The sequence below is a fragment of the Platalea leucorodia genome, assembly GCF_965183815.1.
Source record: "Platalea leucorodia genome assembly, chromosome: 21".
In the NCBI taxonomy this organism is placed as follows: domain Eukaryota; kingdom Metazoa; phylum Chordata; class Aves; order Pelecaniformes; family Threskiornithidae; genus Platalea; species Platalea leucorodia.
Window position 1 is genome coordinate 943,478 of NC_138843.1, and position 18,298 is coordinate 961,775.

Genomic DNA, 18,298 nt, shown 5'->3' on the forward strand with positions numbered 1-18,298 from the left:
CGCGCGATGCGCGCCGGGAGGGGGCGGCCCGCCGCGCCGGACTACAGCTCCCATGATGCAGCGCGGCCGCACGCCGCACCCCGCGCCCCCTGGCGGCCGCGGCGGCCCCGACGGGACGGGACGGGACGGGACCGGGGAGGGGGGGGGGGAACCGGGGGGGGACCGGCGGAGGGGGAGCCGGCGCTGCCCCGCGCCCCTCCCGGCCCCGAGCCCGGCGTGCCCCGGGGCTGGACCGCAGCCAGACACCACCACCACCACCACCACCACCGGGCCGGGGGCCACGGCGGCCCCGCCTCTCCCCGAGGGGCCCGGCCCACCCGCCGTGGGAGCCGGGGCGTGCGGGCCCCCAACCGGGCGCCCTGCGAGCGCAGGTGAACGGCCGGAGGCCGGGAGCGGCTGGGACAGCCGTCGGGGCACCGATTTATGAATGGGAGGCCCCGCCCCGCGGCCCCGCCCCGCCCCGCCCATTGGCCGCCGCGGCCCCCGCCCCGCCCCGCCGGCTCGCCCCGCGCCCGGGCCGCCCGCGCCGTCGGGGCCGGTCGCCGCCGCCGCGGCCATGGCCCGTCGCCCGCCGCCCCGCCGCGCCCCGCCGCCCGCCCGCCGCCCGCCGCCATGAGGCGCGGGGGCCCCGCCGCCCTCGCCGCCTGCCTCGCCGGGGCGCTCGCCGTGCTGGCGGGGCCGGGGCCGGGGCCGGGGCCGGGGCCGGGGGCGGGCAGCGCCGCCTGGGGCGGCCGGCGGCCCCCCCGCAGCTACGGCCACCTGGAAGGCGACGTGCGCTGGCGGCGGCTCTTCTCCGCCACCCGCTTCTTCCTGCGCATCGACGGCGGCGGCGGCGTGGAGGGGACGCGCTGGAGGGAGCGGCCGGGCAGTGAGTGGGGCCGGGGCCGGGGCCGGGGCCGGGGGGAGCCGGCGCCTGGGGCCGCCCCCCGCGGCCGCCCGGGGTCCCGCCGCTCTCCCACCCACGGGGGCGAGAGCCCAAGGCCGCCGGGGCGCCGGGGCTGCGGCAGAGGCGGGCGCCGCCGGGGCCGGGCGCGGGGCAGAGGGCACGGCGGGGGGCGAGGGCTGGACCGAGGCGCCCCGGGACGGCGGCGGGACCCCGCCGTGCCCGGCCCCGGGAGCGCCCGCGGCTCCTCCCGCCCAGCAAAAACCTCGGCAAAGCCTCTCCTCCGGCCGGGCGGGAGCCGCTGTCCCCGCCGTCCCCGCTGCCCCGCTGCTCCGCCGTCCCCGCTGCCCCGCAGACAGCTGGCCGGGGCACGAACGGCTCCTGCTGCCCTCGGCCCCGGGAGCCCCTTTCCCGGGGTTTGCTGCCCGCCGCGCTGCGGGAGCGATGAGGGGTGCGCAGGCACCGGCGTGCTCTGGCCGGGGACCCGGTGTCGCTTTGCCAGCTCTGCCCAGCGCCGGGGGTGACCCGGGGGGTCCCTCGTCCCATCTCGTCCTGCCGGCGCAGTCGGGGGGCTGCCTCCCCTGCACTGCGTTTCGGGTACCTTCATCCAGCACTGACTGGGGGGGATCTGATTGTTCCCCATAAACACACTGGGGAGGATAAAGGCTGAGGAGGAGGAGGGACGGAGGAAGGTTCGGGGTGATGCTGGTCTCAGAACCGAGCATCTGCGAGGCTGGCACAGGAGAGCAGAGCAGCCCCGGTGGGCTGCAGAGCATTCGCAGAGCGGGTCGGGGCTCGGCACAGTCTGAGGGCACGTGTGGACCGCAGGGAAACCCGTCACGCAGGGCCCCGGGTGGGCACGGCCGGCAGCCCCCGCCGCAGCACGCGGAGGGGGGCACTCGCTGCAGCCTCCCCGCGGGCTGCTCCCGCAGAGGGGCCCGGGGGTTCACGGGGCCGGGGAGCGCACCCCGGGGCGGACAGAGAGGGCAAACGCTGCGGGATGTCAGCGCTGCCCGGGCTGTGCTGTGATCTGGAGCTTGGGAACGAGCAGGCAGGATTAGGCCTTCCCCTGGGGCTGGGGCTGCGTCTGCTCCACCCTGCAGCCCTCGGGAGCGGCCGCGTGCGGCGGTGGGAAGAGGCGGCTGCGGAGGCCCGCACCAGGGTCCCCGCGCCAGCGGAGAGGCTGCTCCCGGCACCGGGATCCTGCCTCGGCTCCGCGGCCGCCTGCTCCCGCCCGGGCCCTCTCCAGGTGACAGCGCCGTGGGTCCTGAGGGGACGTGGCACCCACAGTACGGCTGCAGCAAGAGCCAGGGCTGCAAGCCCAGCTTCAGCACCCGTGGTATCAGCCTGCTTTGGGTGCTGGGTCCCAGCCCCCGGGACAGGGAGGGGGCACCAGGCTGGCAGGGCAGCGGCTGCACAGGGTGGGGATGCTGGGGGCCTTGGGAAGGGGGGATGCCTGAGCATCCCTGGGGGGCCCTGGCAGGGCATCGGGGTTTGGGGTGGGAAGGATGCTGCGGATGGGAGCAGCATCCCCTGGCCCATGCCCCGGAGGCAGCGGGGGCTGCCCTCCCTCCTGGCCAGCACAGGAGGATGTCACCCGGCTGAAGGAGCCCAGCCCAGCCCAGGGAACCCTCTCGCGGTGTCAGAGGCTGTCGAGAGTCCCGACGGGGCACACTGCCAGCACAAAGCGCCCCAACACGTTCCCTCGGCTGTGTGGCAATGGGGCCTGGCAGGTGGAGCGGCTCCAGGCTGTCGCATGGGGCTCGCTCTGGTTATCGGCGCAGAAGAGAACCTGCGCTTGAGCCAGGCTCGGGCTCTGCTCCTCAGCCCTTGCGGCAGCTGCGGGACCAGCCCCGCCGGCGGCTGCAGGGTGGCAGGGCTGTCCCAGGGCTTCTCCCGTCTCGAGCCCTGCATCTGCCCCAGCCTCCCTGGGACCCCACTGGGGCTGACAGTGCGAGACTGGGAGCACTGGGAGCTGCTTCCAAGCTGCTGCATGGCCCTGGGCTGCTGCCCCGTGCCTGCAGGGACCCGTCCCCCCTGCGCAGAGCCAGGCACTGGCCAGGCACCTGCGAGCAAAGTGCAGCAGAGATGGCCGGGGCGCTGGGAACAGCAACGGGGGGTTATTTTTAGAAAAGCAGAAGTCCTTTGTTATAAATAGCAGCAGCTCCAGACGATGATCAAGTGGGATGGATTTGCAGGCATTCGCTCAGCCCTTCCCCACGGCTGCTGCTCGTCGGTGGCTTCACTGGGCCGGGCCCTGCGGGTCCCAGTGGGTGCTGGGGCTGGCAGCAGCACCGAGGCAGCTGGACTGAAAATCCCCTCTTACACATTGCCCCCAAGGAGCCGAATGCTCAGGAGCCCTCGTGCTGCCCCGGCGCTGTGTCCGCCCCGTCTGCTCCCAGCAAGGGCGATGCCCAGGCAATGCCGGCTCAGCTGGGGGGGTCGATGCCTGGCGAAAGCCCCCGCCCAGGGGCTGCAGCCCCCTGCCCTGCGCGTGCCGCCGCCAGCCAAAGCCTCTGCGCATCCTCCCACCCCGTCCGGCTGGGGCAGCCCCGGGCAGCGGTGCCCATGGGCAGCTCCTGCCGCGGCGCACGCCCTGCCCGCTGCCCTGCCTGCATCTCTGCCCACTGGAGATTCCCTCTCCCCTTCCCGCAGCACCACGGGCCCGGCGGGCGGCAGGACTGGCAGTGACACCCCGGGCTGGTCGGGCGCTGGCAGGCATGAGGCAGTGCAGGAATCCAGAGGCTCTGATGATGCTCTGGGTGTTTCCCCTGTCAGAGCCGCTGGTCTGACCACATGCCTTTCCCATTAGCGGCTGTGCCGGGAGCTCGGCGGCCAGGCACAGGCGCTCCAGCCCAGCCACGGCTGGGCCCCGCTGTGGCTTCACAGCCCGGCTGTAGCTGCCTCCTGGGCTCGTCCCCAGGCCCTGCAGCACCGCCACGTCCCTCCCGTCGCAGTCCCCGGTGCAGGGCCGCATGTCCATGTTCGTGCCAGCCGGGCGATCGGCACCAGCATCCGTGGGCAGCACTGTCCCGGCCGCATTCCTGCCCCTGCAGCCCTCTGCCCCGGTGCCTCCGTCCACCGTAACGCAGCTGTGCGCCGTCGCTGCCACCCCCGCGCACACTTTGCCCCTCCAGGGCCACGCCGGCCTCGGTGCCTCGAGTGCGCAGGGGGCTGGGCACCGCGAGAGGCGGGTTGGGTCCCCAGGGCACCGCAGGCGGGTTCAGGACAGATGCACGGGCAGAGCTGCCAAGGAGGGTAGGATAAAGGCAGGTTCGGCACCGGGCAGAGGCTGACAGGTTGTTCCAGACAAGTGGAGGTTGTGCTTGGCATTGCTCCTGCGCAGCCCAGCTCCTGGGAAGCGGCTGGGCCCTGGGGAGGAGAGGAGTAAAGATCAAATCCCCTCCCCGGACCAGAGATTCCCCCTCCTGCTCCTGGCTCAGGCTGCAGCCCTGCAGCCATCCCTCTGGCTGCTCCGGTGTTGGGCGAGGGGCAGCAGCCCCGTCCCTCCGGGGCAGCACTTTGCGGCCACAGACCTGGCGTTGGGGCAGGGCCCCTCGGGGAGGTCGCCCGTCCTTCCTCGGCTCACCACCGCGCTTCCCTGTCCTGCAGGCATCGTCGAGATCCGGTCGGTGCGTGTCGGCGTCGTGGCCATCCGGGCGGTGCACACTGGCTTCTACCTGGCCATGAACAAGCAGGGGAGGCTCTACGGGTCGGTAGGTCGGACGCTGCCTCCCGGGAGGGACCGGACCGGGGTCAGAGGCACAGGGCAGAGCTGGAACGGGGGGTCCCAAATCCACTGGGACCAGTGCCCAGGAGCGGGCTCCTGGTTTCCCACGCCCTGACCTGCTCCCCAGCGGGGGACTGCACCCACAGAGCCCCTCTGCCCTCCAGGGACCGGGGAGGAGCCGGGGTCCTGCCCTGCCCCGCTCTCGGGGTCCGACCCCGCTGGAGCAGGGTGATGACGGGTTCTGGCTGAGCGCAGCCGCCCCTCACCCCCTTCCCTCTCCTGCCAGAAGGAGTTCACCCCCAACTGCAAGTTCACGGAGCGCATTGAGGAGAACGGCTACAACACCTACGCGTCGCTGCGCTGGCGGCACCGGGGCCGCCCCATGTTCCTCTCGCTCAATAGCAAGGGCAGGCCACAGCGAGGGGGCAAGACGCGCCGGCAGCACCTCTCCACCCACTTCCTCCCCATGCTCGTCAGCTGAGCCCCGCGGGCGGCTCCGGACCGTCCTGTAGGAAAAAAATGGAAAAAAGGGTTATTTTATTTATGTACATATCTATTTTTTTGCTATTTATTGTTTTATTTTTAAATGCACGGCGGATGGATGCGGAAGGCAGATGCTCCAGACGCAGCCTGCGGCCGCACAGAGACACGGCTCTCCCCACCATCCCACCGAGGCAGAGCCAGCGCGGTGCAGCCCGGGGAGCACGGCCACCATGTGCCGGGGCTGCGGACATTGTGTCCCACCCGCACAGCCCGGACCCGGCGGCCGTCGCTCTGCTAACGGCGTCTCTGCAGGGGCTGGGACAGAGGCTGTGGGGCTGGGACGTAACGGCGGGTTGTATTTGTCTTGTGTCCAAGCGCCTGGGGCAATTAAAGCTGTGTTCATGGTACAGAAAGGGGAGTGAGTCTTGGAGCTTCGATGGTGGGCTTGGCTCAGGCTGGGTGGGGTTGGCTCCCCCGGGGTCGCGGCTGCAGCCACCAGCGTCATCCCTGCTGCCACCAGTGGGGAGCCCGGCTGGTCCCCCACCGCGTCCAGCTCCTCATCGACCCACACCCTCACCCGCGCAAGTGGGCAGAGAGGCACCCAACCCAAAACCTAATGCGCAGGAAAACACAGCGGTGGGTGTTCGGTGGCACAAAGGAGGGAGCAGAAAAAGCAGCTGCCAGCGTGGGAGAGCCCAGACCCTGCGCTAGTGCCGGAGCAAAGCACACGCACGTGTGACCCGCAGCCAGAGTGGCGCAGCTCCAGGGAGGAGCATCCCCCGGCAGGCGCCAGGCTCTGTGCGAGGGACACGGCCCTGGAGACCCAAAGGGACTAGGCACAGGGGGCAAGGGGTCGAGAGGCTCCCCGGTGCCGGAGCAAGAGCCCGGTCGCAGCCAAACGTCCTGCTGCAGCATTGCAGCGGGCTCTGCAGGACCAGGTGCTGGGCAGCGGCGCAGGAACCGGCCCAGACCCTCGGGCAGACGCAGCCCCAGCCCCGGGGCCACCCCTGGCTGGAGGGAGCTGGGACGCTGCTCCCCACCCATCTGCAGACCCCGAGCCAGGACATCGTGAGCAGAAGGGAGCAGACCCGCGCTGGGGACCCGTCCCCAGCGGGAGCACCTGGGCCACAGGCCCCCGCTTGGGCGGACGGTGCCCAACCCACGCCCTGGACCGAGACCCGAGGTGCAGCGGGGCAGCCGGCCCCCAGCCAGCCCCAACTCCCCAGGCTGCAGCCAGTGCCTCCAGGCTGGTCCTGCCCCTCCTCAGCCCAGCTCTGCTCCATCGTCCCCAGCAGAGACGGAGCCGGGAAGGCGGCTGGTGGCGAGGACCGGCCCCTCGCCTGGAGGGGAGCACGGCCAGAAATAGCACCTGCGCCTCGGCCTCCCGGCCAGGGCACGTTCCTGCGCCGCCCTCCGCAGCGAGGCATCGCAGCCTGGTCACTCTGTCACGTCAGACGTGAGCAATGGCCCCAGCGAAAACCACCAAACTTGTTCCATTTCTTACCCAACCAGCTCCAAACGAGTCTGCGAGAGGGAACAGCCACCACCTCGACTGTGTGGTGACCGCGGTGGGCACCGGCCCTGGCCGGGAGCCCCTGCCAGGCGGGTCGGCAGCAGCCATGGCCCCACCGCAGGCTTTGCTTCGCCCACTTGAAACCAAGCATGGCTCACACGTGAGAAATCACCCCCTGAGCTTCGGGGGAGGCGGGAACCCCGCACTGCAGCCAGCAGCTGAAATACGGCAGGAGAAGGTTTTCCAGGTCTCCCGGGCTGCGTTTTGGTGACTAAACAGAAGAGCCTTCCTCCATGTCGGCCCAGCCGATGGGCACGCACAGGCTCAGCCAGGGACCTTCTTGCTGCCACCCACCTCCCAAGCCCCGGATCCCGGTGGCAGAAGCTTCTGGCTCAACCTCCGGCGGAGGATGAGCTATTAACCCTGATCTACCAGTCCTGAGATAAACCCTCGTCCCGCAGGCATCCTCCCGCCGAGATGAAAGGCGCCGCTGGGCTGCCCTGGCTGCACTGGCAAAGCCAAGGAGGAAAAACATTCCAGCAGAGTTGCTCAGCACCGGCCGCGTGGCCCCGGCAGGCTTGGCAAAGGCTGCTCGCCATCCGCGTTTGGGACGTTTTCTCCAACAAAGCTTCTCTTACTCCAGAATGGCTGAAGAAACCCCCAACAAGCGCCTGCCTTCCCCTCCTGCGGGCGGCACACGTCCCTTCCCAGGAAGCTCTCGGGAGGGAGGGCCCGGTCCCCGGGAAAGGCTGCTTCGAAAGCGGCACCAAAGCTCTGCTGGCGCCGGGACCCCGAGTGCCCAGGGAGGCCAGCGCCTTCCCCAGCCCCCCAGCGCGCTCGGAGGGCCCCGAGAGCCGGAGGAGACGCGGGGACCCTCCCAGGCCGTTGAAGCCTCCGCCCAGCGCACCCAGCAGAGCCGGGGCAGGCTCCCCATCTCCTGCTCCGGCGTCTGCCACAGCAAGGTGCTGACAGGCGGCCGGAGCGCACGGCACCATCACAAACACCCGGCTGGCGGGCCAGGGAGACCCGCTGGCCACCCAGGGAGACCCGCTGGCCGCCCGAAGTCCCTGCAACGGAAAGGGGCGCGAGTTGACGCTGTCCCACGCCACCCGGGCCAGCGCTTCGGAGCCACACGCCACCGCCTTGCTCCTCGCACCCCCTCCCCACGCGCACGCCTCCGAGGGCGTCTCCCCCCGGCGCCCCTGCCCCAGGCTGCTCCCGGAGCTGGCAGGGCTGCGCTGGACTCGGCCCGACCAGGCCAAAAGCGAAGGCCCTGGGCGAGAGCGCCAAGCGACCCCGGGTTTCTGTCCCTCTCGCGCCTCCCGGCCCAGCTGAGCACGGACGCAGGCCGCGGGTAGGTCACTGCCCGCTCCGGTCACATTCTTCTCATTCTCCAACCTCCAGCTCTGTCCCAGAAACTGAGTCACAAACACACCTGGATATTTGTCTCTCTCTCTCCTTTTTTAATCAGCTGTATTTTAAGTAGCTTTGAAATACATTTTTCTCCAAAATGTTGTTTTTCCTGTGTATTATTTGATCACAATGATATTTGGCTGGTCCTTCCTCTGATGCGCACCCAGTCCTGATGTCGACACAGTGGAAAGTCTGCTCAGGCTGAGAGAAGGGCAGGACTGCAACAGGGAGAAGGTGTAAAAAATACAAAAGACCAGGCAAAGATGCTTTCAGTTGCAATCCTGCAGCCAACCGCTCAACGATCCGCAGGCTGGCAACGCACGTACGGGTGCTGGTCACATCGGAGCCTGGCGCCCGGAGCTCGCAGCATGCCTGCGCTCGGCACGGGAGGGCTCGGACAAGCCCAGCCTGCCCTGGGGTGAAACGGGACGGCTCAGCACAGCAGTCTCCGGAGAGCTTACCCTGTAAGTTTTCCTCAAATCATGCATAACGTCTCGTTGAGCTGAAACGTCCATTTATTTAACAGCAGTAATAATTTAAAATTATAAAAACCCTTTCAGTGTTGAGTATCAGAAGGGCGAGGTCGTAAAGAAAAATAAATGGGACTTGAGAGGGGGAAGGGAAGGATAACGGGGTCTATTTCAAGAGTTCATTTTTTCAGTGACAACTATTGGCCCTCCCCAGCTGGAGATCCTGGGGGGGAGGCAGTAACGTTACGCTTTCTTTTTAAAGACTTCAATCTCCAAAGCAGAAGAAATAATATCCAAGGGGAGGAGGAGGAGCAAAAGAAATAAAGAAAGGAATCTCAAATTCAAACCATACAAACAACCTTTCCATTTAGAATTGCAACCGCTAGCTCAGCACCTCGGGTTTCCCATCTGTGGAGCGCAGCAGCCTTTCACTGCAACGGTTAAAAGTCCACGCGGCAAATGGGTGTTTTTATTAATAGACGGAGCTCTCTCCCCCCATCACAGAACTTGAGGCTTCTCATCTCTGAAGGACCCAGAGTCTCCGTGTCTTCCGAACTCAAAAGGGAATTCTGGGGGCACTGCTTCCCCCTCGCCACCCTCCCCTCGCTCTGCTCTGGAAGCCCCTTTCGTTGGCTGGGGAGGGAGGAAGGACAATGGACAGGGCCCCGGGGACAGAGGGTTGGATTAAGATTCATGAGTTGTTCGATGAGTTTTCGTTACTTGGTGAGCTGGAGGAAGAGGAGGAGGAGGATGATGAGAAGTTCATCCCCGTGAGTCCTGGGGGGTTTGTGGCAGTGTTTTGTCCACTTAAGCTTTTCCGGCACACAGGACACGTGTCATGCTTTGGAGAGCAGACAAAAACAAAACAAGAAATATGGGAAACGGGATTAGAAACACGATACAGGAACAGCACTCAAGGAAAAGGCTAGGATGACACTCCTTCCTCTGATCAAAGGCTGCTCATGCTTAGGCCTCATCATGGAGGTATGAAAATATTTACAGAGGAGAACAGTACCACCAGAAAAAACACCCCAGTGCCCCCAAGCCCCCGTCACCCGCTCAGGCGGCACTAACCTGTTCCAGCCAAGGGACGATACAGCTGTTGTGGAATAGGTGATTGCAGGGTAACTGTCGGACATTTTCACCCACCGTATAGTCTTCTTTACACACAGGACACTCTAACCCAGAATCTGTGTCACAAGGAGAAAGCAAAACACGGCTAAGCAATAAAGGAGGGAACGACACTCAAAGCACCCAACTCGGGATCCCATCACCTCTTCCCCGTCCCCCCACTGCTGCTTCATCCCTGCAGAGAGGAAAGCTTGCCGCTCTGCAGTTCCTACCACCATCACTGCCCTGCGTTTGCTTCATCGTTCCCTTCCCTTCCGCTTTTTCATCTCTATCCACGCTGAACTTTACAGAACAGTTTGCCTCCCCAGGGCAAATCCAACCAGTCTACGCTGCTCTTTTTTTTTGTGAATATAACAGAACAATACTTCAGCTTTCTCCGCTCTTTGCAATGTTTTAGGCCTTGAAGGTACTAGCAAACAAAATTAAGATCCCAAGAAAACGTTAAACAGAACTTTCACAGAGTTCTCTGAACGATTCCCTGGATGAGATATACATACCTACGTGTTCCTGTGTGATCTGTATGGTGGGGAGGGCCTGGATCTTTTCTTTGTCTGCTGGCGGCGGTCCAGTGTTTTCAAACTGATTTAGTAACTGAAAAAACAATAGGCCGCAGAAGGCAGAAAGAAGCCGTGAGCTCAGCAGCACACAGAATCTGTTCATTTATTGAACCAGGTCACTGGAACCCTGCAGCGCCTGCACTGTGCACCTTGTCTCCCATTTCTGCACCTTCAGTGGTTTGCCCCCTGCATCACAACAGCTGCTGGCCATTTTTTGGCACTGCGCAAGAGGACAGGAGACGCCATTATAATGCCAATTTTACCTGTGTAATAATTGCATCCAAGCCGTTGGCACCCCAGGCGTAGTCCATTGGATTTGAATGCAAGACTCCCCTTTAAGAATAAGGACAACAATTAAATCTGGCTGGGAGTACCAGCAAGAACACTGTCAGAAAGAGCAGTACATCTTCCAACTCACCAAGGACCCAGTCCTAGGTTTGGTATTGTTGTAGGTGCAATAATTCCATTGACCAGCTGCTGGATAATTCTGAAAGACAAGAAAACCAGGATCACGTAAGAATTCGTGCCTGCTAACGCGCAGAAACATGACATGAAAGGACTGGCTAAACACTGTCGCATCATCAGAGGGAAAAGGAAAAATAGCCTGTAGCAATTGCGTCTTATGAACTGATTATTCATTGATAAAGAGCAGTTTCAATATTTTACTCGTAAGGGGATAATTTCTGGCAAAGACGGCAAGTGGCTCTCCAGGATGCAGTTAAAGAAGCATTAGTCTTGTTGTCCAGTGTTTTCTCTCGTTTCCCCTCACACCGAGTACAACATTTTCGTAATACCAGGTAATGACCAGGGAATGCTTTCTCATTGCAGGTTTAACAGTCAAAACTCCCAGCCGCGCTGTTGTCCACGCCACTGTGCTCAGAAATGGCCCCTATAAATTCAAGGCAAGAGCTAGCCAACAGCTGCAGGCCCAGCTGAATCCGGACCATCCAGCAGCGTGAGCTCACAGGGGCAAAGCTGGGCGCCTACCAAAGAGTCGCCCTGGACAGCTGTGCTCAGATGAGAACAAGGGACGGGCTGATTTCTAGCAAACTCTCATCAGTGAAAAATAACGGGGCTTCCTCCACAAGAACCTGGCAGTTGTTCTCACCCTTCTAGCGTGGGAACTCCCTCGTGCCTGCCAGCGGCACGGCGTGTGGCGAGACGGGCTCGGGGCTGCCTTGCACCGTATCGATGCCGAGACTGATGCTCTCGCTCCCTCCGGTTCTCAGAGTCCCTGTTGTCTTCCGACTGCACATTGGACCCGAACGGAAACTCAAAGCTGTCATCAAAGATCCCAAAGGCGAATTGGCCATAGCCCTGTGGCAAGGTGAATAAGTGCTGATCCACATTCTGGGAGGGAGAGAAATCAGGGAACAGATTGGAACGAGGAGAGAAACAGCTCTCAGCTTTCATGCCTGGTATTTCACCAGCCTTCCAACAAAAACTAGTCTCTTCAGATCCCCAGCCACTCAAGCCTTGGCTGACACGGGTGGATCAGAGCACTCGCAGAGGCAGCTTAGAGAGGAACAGACACAGACTGAAACCACATACGAAGGTAAGAAATAACTACAACTTCCCTGGTTTCTCTTTAGCTGCTGCATGTAACTGCTGCCTTTTAAGCTGAGGCTACTGCATAGCAACACACCCAGACAGCTCACTAAATCCCAGCTTAGCCCCCTCACAACAAGAATAAGCTACAAGTGATGGTCCTATTAAAAACACACAGTAAAAATACGACATGCAGAGATTTCAGGAGCAGCATGTGGATAATATTAATACCTCCCTTCCTAAATTTTGTCATGATCGGGGGAACATTTAAACAACGTACTAATGGAAAAATACTTCAATTCAATGGCGAAGCAGAAAGTGCTGGAAGAGAGAGAGAGGACACTCTCACCTCAAACGGATGCCTGCTCTGATCGCTGGTTGACGTAGAGGAGCTGGTCTCATTGTCAGCATTCCTGTGAAGAATGAGGAGCACTGGTAAGCCTCAGAAAGGTGCTACAAAGAGATGTTCCCAGCAGAGGGGAGCAAGGGACATGAGCCTGACAGGAAAAGCAGACACCGCAGCTGCACGTCACAGCACGCAGGAAGTGACCCGTTCGTTTCTGTGCCGAGCTCGACGGGACCTCAGAGGTCTGCGCACCTTCCCTTCTGCCCCGGGGCAGGGTCAGCTCCATACAGAAACCAGTCCGCCCTCAGCTGCTGTTTTTCTAATTGTTCATATCAATTTTCATTTTCCCCTCCCCGCAACCTTCATTTTCCCACATCTTCGTCCATCTTTCCCCACCTTTTTAGATTCTGATTTCATGAAGCTACAGAGAAGTGACTGAACCACGATGTCAAGCAAGGATTCCCTGCACAATCCACCTCAAACAAATCAGCTAATCCTCTGGAGCACCGGGAAGAGAAGACTTAAGGTACAAACCCTGATCGCTATGACCCAAACGTGCTTAAGCCTAATCTTGAATCAAAGGAACTTCTCTGTTGCAGAAGCATGTGACCAAATGGGGCAGATTATTAAGAAAACTCTTAATACTGTTAGGCTTCTGCTTTTAGAGAGTTGCAGGAACATGTACCGCTCAGTATCCAGGTCTACGCTTTGACATTCACGGTAATAAAAAGCTAAGGTTCAGCGATTACGTGACTATCCCAAGGTCACAGGAAATCACCAGTACAGTTAGGATTAGCCAGGATGGATTTTCAGCCTCTAAGGTTGGTGCAGTCAGACCAAACGTCACCTTGTCAGTACAGAAACCTCAGTCTGTGAAGACCACCTCTCTCGGTAGGCAGCAACACGCGGCTGGCACACACCCCCCAGGCAGCTCAGCGTGCCCTTGCACTGAACGCCTGCCCACACGCTGCCTGCCCCGAAACCTGTCACAGCCAAGGTCCGGCAAACGTGTCTGAAACGTTTTAAGACATTTCTCCTACTCTTGCCTGTTCTGACACTGCCAGAGAGCAGTCCCACCACTGAGTCAGCAGTAAAGCACGTGAACGCAGATCTCGGCTGCTCCAGTGCAGAGTCCAAAGTCTCAGTCAAAATGTTTTGCCGTTGCTGCTCTAAGTTATTAAATGATGCACTGAAGCATACAGACACTTTACATTCCGCAGACTCCTCTCTGACAGGGTTATCTCTACCCTGATGACTCAAACTAGTTCAGAGCTACCACATGCCATGGGGAAAGCCTCTCTGCCGCTTTTTTTTGTTTGTGTGTTTTAAATCAATCCATTCCTCCCCCGCCCTTTACCAGCAATGTGTGACACTCAGCATTCCCATGGCTGATTTACCTGTAGATGCAAACTATGCAAATTAAGCATGCTCTACCCATAGTGAGGAAAGATAAGCCAAATATTGGGCAGAAGTAGTAAAAACGGTGTATTTAGCATCCAGCATTGCCTTTTAACTAGAAAAAGGAAAAGAGCAAAGCAGAGTGAGTTCATTCCAGCAACAAGCTTTGGGGCAGCACATTACCTTGGCTCTTCAGGAAGTTCTTCAATAAAACCAGATTCACACCGTGGGCAAATATAGTCCTACGGGAGAAGAAATACTGAATGAGAAAAGAAAGTGGTACATAAAAGCTGCAGAGTGCCTTCAGTGCGATGGGGTGGAAGAGTCCCGCAGCCCATTGTCCCAAACGCACACCACAATTACAGAGCCAAAAAGACCCCAAACCACTGATGTTTGCCTTCACCAGACTAGTGAGGCAAACTGTTAAGCTTGAGTCTGCCTGGAACTTGGCTTTAGCAAAGACTTGGATAACACTAATTAATCCCCAGTATAGACAAAGCATTAGATAACATCGGATGCAGTTCTGGGTGAAGTGAAAGCAAAACCACCGGCCTTCCCAGAACAGCAGCACTCAAACACTAGCTTTTAAATAGCTGCGTGTTGTGGGGGCCTTCCCCCGCCCCCCTGAAGGGCCCAAACTGTCCTAATGAAAGAAACAAGGAGGGAACGGCAGCCCGGGCTAATCGCAGTGCCACTGTCGCTTAGGAAGGGCTGAATGGAAAGCTGTTACTAACGTAGTCTGGGGTTCACACCACACAGAGGTCAAGGAGACACAAGAGGGTCATTCTGCAACACACAATACCAGAATTTTACACTCCCACGCTCAACGCTCATTACAGAAAGCTACTGCCGCCCTTGTAGCCTTTAACACTGAAGACTGCGTATGCTGGAATAAACAGCCCGTGTGTGCAGAAGCAGGATTCCTCAGGAGTTCGTGACAGTCACTTTTCCTCACAATTCCTGGTGTTAGTGAAGAACTTATGCTCCACAACCATACTGTCCTAGCGAGCAGCAGCCCAGAACGCTTGAGGTCCTGAAAGGAAATTACTTCACTTTTCAGCGCTTCAGAAGAAGTAGCACCACGCAGTGCTGCCGAGTCAGAAGAGGAAGCGACAGACCCCGTACCGAACCCCAACCGTGGCCGAGGCGGAACAGCCGCCGCGGGCAAACACAACCGCTCAAAACCCCGCGCTGGCAAAGCCAGGCTCAGCATGGAAGAAATTTAAAAGCTTCTAAAAATAATGCTACTTCCCTTTACTACTGCTACGTTCGAATTGGCACAGGCCCTTAAGCAAAGTCAATGGATTCCCCAAAAGAGGAGAGGATGCCAGCCACGCGGGACTGCTCTGATAAGACATCTGGGATCGCTCCTCCAGCCGCTGCAGAAAAACTTGATAAGGCCCAAGCAGGAGGCGGCAACGCCAGCGATCCACTAAACGCTGCCCCTGCCTGCCCAGCAAGATAAGGAAGCAGCAAACCCCAAGACCTAGAAACAGACTCAGAGAAGTTGCTGCTCCCTCTTCTGCACAGGACTCTCTAGATTTGCAATTGTGAAATAACTGGGTCTACGCAATTTACACAACGTTTGATTTCAAAAACATTCCTACACCATCCAAATTCTCTGCAGAGTTGGTTACCAGCACACGGGAACTCCTGTGTTGAACGCAGGAAATCAGATCAATTGCCTCTGCCTTGGAAATATCCCCTTACTGTTCTACTTTCCACCAGTACGCCACTGGGGTAAATTATTACGGTAGCCACGCTCAAGCGGCGAGAAACTTACTCCTCTCAACTCTTAGTTAAGGGAGGCTTTTTTTTCTGTGTGCTTACAGACAACTCTGAACACAGGGATCAGCAAATTCCTCTGCAGCTGGAACAGCACAAATGTCAAAGTTTGCTGTTTCTCAAGCTGTTTGAATCACTCCTTTTGCAGCATATGCTACAGCACCTCCAGTAGCGTGGTCTGCAAACAGTAAGTGAAACCGAATGAACTTGGACCCCCAAAACAAGTTCATTAGCTAGCAATTAACTAGACCTGAATCAACAAACGCAGCTGTCCACTCCCTACCACAGTTCAGTGCGTTCACTGCCAGATGTGCTCTGCTGGCACAAGCCCAGCACCGGGTGTTTAAACAAAAATAAACGACCGATATTTCTAGGTTACAACCTCCAGCTCCCGAGCCACTTTCTCCAGCCCGTCTATGTACTTAGCAGGAGCTTTATCAAGAGTTTTGTCCTCACGCTGAAATACAAGCTGTGAGATTTACCAGCAAGGCCTACCCTCGCCTGACCAGTAAGACCGACGGAGAGGGCGAAAGGACAAACAGCGCGTCACAAAACCAAACTGACAGCGAAGTGTAATCAACTGTGGCAGAGAAACACCTATGCTCGCCATCAGGTGACTGTTAAAATTCAATAAACGTTAACAAAAAGCAATGCCTTATTCTGACAAGAGGCTCTGAGAAGTTTCAGGACAAATAGAGACCAGCAGGATCCTCCGAATCGCATTTAACATCTCGCAACGTTTGGCAGGCGATCAACAGCAAACCTAGCTGTGGTCCACCACGATGTTTTAGCCAGTTCCTTTCCAACAGCCAACGCTCCTTTTCTACCCACACCAGAAAAATAGGACTCCTTACGAGCAGGGCTTTTACTCAGTGATTAAAGCATATCTGCTCACGCACCACACCTAGCCTACAAAGCACTTCTGCATTAGTGAGTGGAAACGGCGCGTACGTATCATCTATGCACTTGTCTACGTCTTAGATATTATCACCCGTGAAGCTTTTCTCGTGCTCATTTAAATCCTACTGAAAGAGACAAAAAAGAAACGGCCTCGTTATCCCAGTTGGCTCCGGACGAAGAAGCGGGGTGCCGGTGCCCGAGCCCGGGGGGATGCCCAGCCGGGGGTGCGGAAAGCCCGGGGCTGGGCCGGGGAGGGGCTGCCGCAGGCCGGGACCGGGACCACCGCCCTCAAACCCGCTCCGAGGCGGGGCTGCCCCCTCCTCACCGGCGCACGAACCACCGCGGCCCCGCAGACAGCCGGGCCGGGCCGCCCCCGCACCGGGCCGAGGGCCCCGGGCCCCCTCCCGCCGCGCCGCCCCCGCCACACCCGGCGCTGGCTCCACCGGCTGCTTCCCCTCGGCCGGGGCCGCCCCGTTCCCCGCCCCAGGCCCCACGTCCTCACTCGGAGCCCCCCCGAACCCCAACCGCCACCCGCGGAACCGCCCCCCCCCCCCCGGGGCCCTCACCGCCGCACCCCGCTCCCCCTCCCCGCTCCTCCCGGCCCTGAGGGCCCGGTCCCCGCTTCAGGCCTCACCCCCACGTCCGGGCCGCCCGCAGCCCCCCTCCAACCCCACCGCCTGACCCCCGTCCCCGCTCACGGGCAGTCGCGGGGCGATCTCCGCCGAGCAGCAGTGGCAGAAGAACCGTCCCGGTTGCGGTGAAGCCTCCGCCATCTTCCCACCCCCCCCCCCCCCGGGTCGCCTCACCCCCGGCCCGCCCAGAGACGCGGGGCGGGGAACGACGGCGGCCGAGCGGGGACAGAAAAGGGAAACGGCGGCAGAAACGCGGAAAAGAGGGGGCGGGGGGAGAAACGCTCCGAGGGGGCGGGGCTTAGGGGAGGGGCGGGGCTTAGGCTTTATAAGGAGGGAGGGCGGGCGCGGCGGCCGTTACTCTGTGGGGACGGGGGGAGGGCCGGGAGCCCGGGGCCCCCGGTACCGGGGCCCCGGGCTCCCGGCCCTCCCCCCGTCCCCGTTTTATTCCCTCAGGGCTGTAGGCCCGCCATACCCCGTGTTTGGAAGCCCTGGAGAGCTGCCTGAGCCTTCCAGGCACCTCACGGCCTGGTTAGAGCAGGCCTGTGGGGATGGGGAAGGCCGAGGGAGAAAGAGCGGGAAAGGGCCGCAGCTGCCTGAGTTCCTTGGGGCGGCTCAGAAACGAGGCGCGGGCTCGGGCTCAGGCTCAGCCCTGCTTGCTCGGAATCGTGCCCGAAATCCGCTACGGGGCTCGGCTCCAGCCCGGCCCGTTCCCGAGGCTGCGGCTTTTGGGGGAGCGCGGGGTCTGCGTGGGCCCCGCTGGGGTCCCTGGCGCTGGGGGCCGGCACTGCGGCTCCGCCGAGCTGGGGGCTGCGGGGTTTGGGGTTTTGGGGCTGTGGGGTTTTGGGGCTGTGGGGTTTTGGGGTCTCAGGGCTGCAGGGTTCGGGGTTTTGGGGCTGCGGGGTGCCCGCCGGCCCGTGGCACCAGACCCACTTCCAGCAGGTGGCATCTTCAGCCCAGGTTTTACTGCTCCGGCTTTTTTTTTTTTCGGGTGATGGAGCAGGCTGGGGAGGCGGTTTGTGAAGCAGCTCTGGAGTCCTGGAAAGCAAAGCCTGGGGACGCTCCCCCGAAGGCCTCTCCTGCCTGGATGGGGCGTAGCAGGCAGGGGCAAGATGCTGTAAACTGGGTGCTGGTGGGAAACGGCCGTGTAACGGCTCAGTAACCGGTCGGCAGCTTCTGGAAGGGTTTGGTCATTGTGTGGAAATTGCAACTGTGGGACAAATTTGGAAGGGTTTGGTCATTGTGTGGAAATTGCAACTGTGGGACAAATTTGCAGTCGTTTAGTTGCTGATTGATGATCCCAGCTGTTGATAAGACATGTTAGCAATTATTTACAACTGATGAGGAAACTGCTACTGAGTCCTGCAACTCCTTTATTCAGGAGGTGGGTCTAGACAGCCCGGCGTGGCCCAGCCCTGGAGCCAGACGGAGCCTGGCTGCCCGCAGAGCGGAGCCCGCGGCCCTGGACGGGGCATTTCACACCCCGGAGGGAAGTTCCCTTCCGTGCTGAGG

The 18,298-nt window shown here is 60.8% G+C and overlaps 2 protein-coding genes across 2 annotated transcripts; one reads left to right on the forward strand and one right to left on the reverse strand.

Moving 5' to 3' along the window:
• Positions 1-654: 654 nt before the first annotated feature.
• FGF22 (fibroblast growth factor 22) lies at positions 655-5,493 on the forward strand (the record flags this gene model as incomplete). Its single annotated transcript, XM_082331114.1, has 3 exons — positions 655-868; positions 4,496-4,599; positions 4,900-5,493. Coding segments are annotated over 3 exons (513 nt in total), but the record flags the coding sequence as incomplete, so codon positions are not given.
• Positions 5,494-8,054: 2,561 nt separating this feature from the next.
• RNF126 (ring finger protein 126) lies at positions 8,055-16,943 on the reverse strand. The gene is made up of 9 exons (XM_082331261.1): positions 16,856-16,943; positions 13,656-13,714; positions 12,078-12,141; positions 11,289-11,530; positions 10,599-10,667; positions 10,444-10,513; positions 10,121-10,214; positions 9,567-9,682; positions 8,055-9,333 (listed from the first exon to the last, which is right to left on the reverse strand). Exons 1-9 carry the CDS (start codon positions 16,928-16,930, stop codon positions 9,184-9,186), a joined length of 939 nt encoding a protein of 312 aa, XP_082187387.1. The 5' UTR covers positions 16,931-16,943; the 3' UTR covers positions 8,055-9,183.
• Between the last annotated feature and the right edge of the window lie 1,355 nt (positions 16,944-18,298).